This window comes from Protomyctophum parallelum (assembly GCF_964188405.1).
Source record: "Protomyctophum parallelum genome assembly, chromosome: 19".
NCBI classification, from domain to species: Eukaryota; Metazoa; Chordata; class Actinopteri; order Myctophiformes; family Myctophidae; genus Protomyctophum; species Protomyctophum parallelum.
Window position 1 is genome coordinate 18033041 of NC_139717.1, and position 6000 is coordinate 18039040.

The window sequence follows — 6000 nt, forward strand, 5'->3', positions numbered from 1 at the left end:
TGCTGCGACCTACTGGCGCAACAATACAAGTAGGCCTGCTATACTCCTCTGTGAGTGTACTATACATGCCGAACCAAAAAGACGCCTAGCCTATGAGTCTGTGACACAGATATAGCGGCTCTCAGAGTTAGAGCAACACTTACTGTGCGAGTCTGACTATACTTACAGAATGACACTGAAACATGCAGACACATACGTGCGTGTGCGTGCTTGCGTGTGTGTGCGCTAAATAGTAGATTAATTAGCTTCCTCAGCACCTCTGGATGTTCATTGGTCCTCAGTGAGGGCTAAATCCTCTACCCAATAAAGCACTGTGGCTATTATTTGTGTTAAACCCTATATAGGCCTAGGCTATGTACGTCTCCAATTTGAAAATAGACAATCAACTTTTAGATCTGCTGTTAAAAACAGAAAATCTTGAAGGGCAAAGGTTTCAAACAACAGCGACACGAATCTTGTATGGGGGTCATTGGCACAACATGTTTTCAGTTGGGAGTCCACGGCCGCTTTTTGGGGTCCTTGACATGAGAAGGTTTGAGAACCAGCGTTCTCAGTGACCGCCAATTATTTTGCCTCAGGGCTGAAGTCACACATGGGCAGCATGCGGTATACAGAGGCCTGACCCGGCCCATGGACGATAGATGGATGGATACCTTTACATTATCCCGAGGTGGGAAATCAGTCGCCCAGAGGCGACGCAGGAGTGGGTAAAAGTATGAAAATGAAAATGTACTGCTGTGTGTACAGCAAAAGTCAAGTCAAAAGTAAACAAAACAAGAAGCATCAATAGTACGTGACAATGGTTAATTACAAATAAACTATTACAGTCAGTCAGTCAGTGCGTCGTATAAGCATCTCACTGTATCTTGTCATGAAAACAATGTCATTAGAGGTCTTGAGAAGAACTGTTTATTCCCAGGTTACTTTACGAGTGTCCTAGCCAAAGGGGTGTGTCTCTTCAAAGCAACAGGTACACAGGACCTTTAGTTTTAGTTTTCATTTAGTTTTAGCCCGTGAAAAAAGGTAGTCGACAAACATTTTTTTTGTCATAGTTTTAGTCTACGAAATCCACACGTGGTGACATGGTGCAAGACATCCGTCAAGATGAAGATATAAATCAGTGGGCCGATTTAAAAGTCGATGCTACATTGAGGGTGGATTGTTTCATGTTGACCTAAGATTACACCAGAGTGACAAATCCAGCCGTTTTGTTTTTGAAAGATAATTCAGCACTTTGTGTTTCAAGTTCCGGAAAAATAAATAAAGAAAAAAAAGAAAAGGAAAAAAAAAGATGTTGCTCACCCATGGCTTAAGTGGTCACGTGTGCACGTCTGTAACTGTCACACTGCGAGGTCAGCAGCACGCACACACACACACACGCACACGCACATACACACACGCGCACAGAGAGTGGTACAATCCAATGGAGAGGTGCCTGCGGGCGGCCATCGAGACTTAAATGAGCGGTAACCGATTGTTTTTTTGGCGAGGGGAGAAGCTTATTCATCGAATTAACTTGGTGCCCGGTCCGGAGGAAAAACGGTTTAGGGAAGAATGATGGCGGAGTAGATTGGATTTAAGGGCAGAGAGTGCGGCCGAGGGCCTGAAGCCTTATATATATGATTGCACCTAAAATAGTTGGACACTGACCGTTAAGAGCTGAACTGGTGTTGTGGTATTAGCACTCAATGGTCTGTTTGTGGTGCGTGCGTGCACAGCTTGTACATCTGCTATTTTTCTGCTTTAGGCTCTATAGTTAAAAAGGGCAATAAAATCAGAAGATCTTAAAATGATGTCGTCCTCACAAGTATGGCAATATAAATGTGTGCGTGCGTGCCACCAATATTTAAAAGCAAACCTCAAATGATTTAGTTCCATCAAAGTGGAATGGAAACTCAAAAGGATGACTGAAGAAAATACAAAACACCAACCATAACAAACGTGAGAGTCTTCATCCAAGGATTTCATGAAGCAAACAATTTGTTTCATCACATTCTATATTCACGTTGTTTTTTTACTGCACATATTATTACGAACATCATTCAGGCTGACTGCACGCTGCACAGCAGTAGTGGAAGAAATTACTCAATTGTTTGACTTGAGTAAAAGTATCAATACTGCAATGTAACAAGTAAAAGTCCTGGATTCAAAATGTACTTAAAGTACCAGAAATAGAAAGTACTGACTATGCAGATTGTCCCATTTCAAGTTTTCAAATGAATACAAATATTTAGAAAATAGCAGATCTACCTTGCGCTGTCAAGTCTGATCTCTCATCAGAAGCTTTAATATTCCAAAACGAGATGCTTCGTTAAGTCAGAAATTAGGACAGAACATCCAAACCACGGAGAGCACCGTAGATTCAGAGATAATAGCAAGATTTGTCTGAACGGAAGTGAACGGCAGCGCGCATCCGCAAAATCATGTCCGGAAGCTCCGAACAAGGCGTCGCCTAGCAACGGGAGCTGGCAAAAATTATGGATTACAGCGATCTTGTTTTATATCATTAACAAGGACCAAAAGACGTGTATGCTGTACACGTCCAAGGCACATCCCAGTTTGATTAGAGAAGACGTGCATACACGTTTTTAGCATCATAGGTGTTAGGTTTACTGCCACCTGCTTGACGTAAAGCCAACCTCAGACTGCCGAGGGCTGCGGGGGGCGATTTAGAGGATGAACACACAGGACGGATATCCTGTTGTGTGCGTCCATATTAATGCTAAATAAATAGCGCCAATGTTTCCATCTAGACCACCGGATAATCAGCAAAGACCTCCGAACATCGTGCGTTTTATCCAAACCACGGAGAGCTCTGTAGATTTCGAGTTCATTCAGCTTTTAGTCAGCCTGTCCTGTATAATGGGATGCGGGCGGGGGCGAGGTTGCGCAACCCGGTCTAGGATTGCTAAAGAAGCAAAGGCCAAGCCAAAATAATAATGAAAAAGTAGAAATCAGTGATCCAGTTTGATATCAATAATAAAGCTTATCTGACGGATCAATCCGTCAGGAGCGGAAGGTAATTACATTCCTTATGGTGGAATGTTCCGCCACAAGCAGTAAGTCTGTTAAATATACCCAAACATTCAAAGTGTATTTCCATCCCCATTCATGTGTGTGTGTGTGTGTGTGTGTGTGTGTGTGTGTGTACTAGTTCTACAGTATATGCATTAGGTGTGTGGAGAGATACATTGTAACGTGTCTTTTTGGTGTGCAGTTGACTTTATAGGCGGGTTCGACTCCTACGGGTACCAGGGGCCTCAGAAGACCTCCCACCTGCAGCTACAACCTATGTACATGTGAGTAGCGCCTCTCTATCTGCAGCTACAACCTATGTACATGTGAGTAGCGCCTCTATCTGCAGCTACAACCTATGTACATGTGAGTAGCGCCTCTATATCTGCAGCTACAACCTATGTACATGTGAGTAGCGCCTCTCTATATGCAGCTATACAACCTATGTACATGTGAGTACAGTGAGTACCATACACCTCTATATGTCTCTATATCATATATATATATATATATATATATAGGGTTTTATATTCAAAGTAGCAAAAGTAGCAGATCTACAAGCATCGAAACGTGTCACTTCGAGACGTGTTTGGATGCTTGCCGATCTGCTACTTTGGAGGCCTTCGTGTGACGCTGTATAGTGTAGTGTGTAATGCTTTGATTTATGAAGACATTTGTTTGCCGTGATGGCGGCGTTTTGTCATCGTCAGTGAAAAAACATGAATTATTTCACCCCCATTACCGTAGATGTAGGTCAATTGAAGCCTATTTTTTAATACTACGCTTACCGCCATTGCCATTGATTAATGGCAATTGCGCATTTATAGTGCATTCGACCGATCGAGCCATGATGCTACTTACGTTAGCATCTGGTAGCTAGCTGTTGTAACAAAACCCCGGAGCCCATCTTAGGTCCTCGGCACCATAAGAATCCATTCTATCCGATTCTTTCAATCGCCTGTATCTCCTATTCCTTGTCCCAGATGGCATTTTTGGTCGATACAGCGTTTTCTTTGATGGCACAGAGCCGGCGATGTGGAGATCTCCAGTGCACCGGCATAGACCCATATTGTAAATTCCGGTAGTCTAGACATGTGGCTTTTCAAAATAAGAGCTCGACTGGGAAAAATGCTGGCGTGAATTAGATCCTAATTTTTCAATAAATGCTAGCGGGCTAAGTGTTAAGTGGACGAAATTGCCACTGCTATGGTAAATGGTGCATTTATTTAGCGCCTGTATCCAAGCCGCTTTACATAGATCGTGCATTACATTCACCCATTCACACACCGATGGCAGCGGAAGCCATGCAAGGCACCACCAACCAGCACATCAGGAGCAATTAGGGGTTCAGTGTCTTGCTCAAGGACACTTGAACTGGGAACCTTGCGTTTGCCATCCGGCCACTCTACCCCTGAGCCACCGCCACTATATGTGTGAAAGGAAAGGAAAGGTACTATGTTTACCCAGGGTAACTGGACTAAGCATCAGATACTTGTTTACAGCCAGGCCCTGCTTATTTCATAGAACATTTCATGGTAGTGGTTCAATGCCTTGTCCAAGGGCACTTCAGCGGTGGTAATTTTTAATGTGTCGGACCACTGATTCGAACTGGCGACCTTCCGGTATCAAGACCGCTCCGCAATCCATTCGGCCACCGCTGCCACTAACTAGTAGATATACTGTATGTATGTATCACTCATTACGACGCTGTATTCGTTGAAGAAGACAGACGCTGGGCGCTGGCATCCACCCAACATGTATCACTGTTAACTGAGAAAACACCCAACGTATCACTGTTAACTGCCCAATACGTCTACACATAAACTATGAATGCAGGCAGCTTATCAATACTCTGCTTTTATTAGGGACAGAGAGAGAGAGAGAGAGAGAGAGAGAGAGTGTGTGGGGGGGTGAGATGGATGGAACGTGATACTGAAACAAAGAAGAAAGGTAATAAAGGAACATGCTGTAGTTTTATATCTCCCCAGACGAACACATAACACACCTTGTAAATCACGGAGAGCAAAATAATGGGCACTGGTAAACAACACGCACGCACACACGCACATGCGCGCATGCGCACGCACATGCACATGCACATGCACATACACATGCACAATTTGCACATGCACATGCACACTCATAAATAGACATTTACAATGCAAAGACAAACGTGCACACGCACTCACTCACGCATGCACGCACACACGCACACACACGCACGCACGCACACACACACACACACACACACACACACACACACACACACACGTGCGTGTGCGCGCACACTCATCAATATGCTATCATTGTTCCCCAGCTGTTGTCCATTGGGTTCAGTGTTTATTGGTTTAGACCAGAGGGACCAATAAAACTGCATCAGCTATAGTCCCATGGGAAAAATGTCACTCACACACACACACACACACACACACACACGCATACACACACACATACACATACACGCACACACTCACGGCTCATGCTCACACACACGCCGTGGCAGCCATTTAAAAGCCTCCTCCTGTCGGACCAACCATATGGAGTGATTGTGAATTTTGTGAAGCCACTAAGGAAATTGGGACTTCCTGAAAGTTCATATAATGGCCTGTTGTGGCGCTGTCATTGGGCCCAAAAAACCCCATAGCTCCATAGAGTACCATGTATTTGGGCCCAACTTCACCTAGACTGTATTACCTTAATAAACATGGTCATGAATACGTTCTGCTTCCAGTCACTAGTTTAAAGTCTCATTTATCATGTCATGACTGACGTCGCTGTGCTATTCCAGTTGGCTCTCTCATTGGCTAAATTGCGATGAGCTGTTTCTGTGTGCATCGCAAATATGTCCGGGCGGAAACAAACGACTGCGCTGAAACTGGCACAGAGGCAGATAATTATAGCGGACCCCCGCAGATAATTTAATGCAGCTGGTAATTCATTGATGTAATCAATTCTTGTTAACAGATTTTAGCTGTAAACCATGTC

At 44.0% G+C, this 6000-nt stretch overlaps 1 protein-coding gene across 2 annotated transcripts in view; it reads left to right on the forward strand.

Annotated features, from left to right (window-relative positions):
• Positions 1-6000, forward strand: part of nkain2 (sodium/potassium transporting ATPase interacting 2) — a gene marked incomplete at its 3' end in the record, with an annotated part of 150617 nt that overhangs the window by 144318 nt on the left and 299 nt on the right. Inside the window, exon 6 of one of the 2 annotated variants that reach the window (XM_083790696.1) lies at positions 3218-3299. In XM_083790696.1, the coding sequence (XP_083646822.1) occupies positions 3218-3299 (82 nt within the window). Of the gene's footprint in view, positions 1-3217; positions 3304-6000 lie in introns of those variants that run through there. The other variant, XM_083790697.1, reaches the window with a different exon arrangement.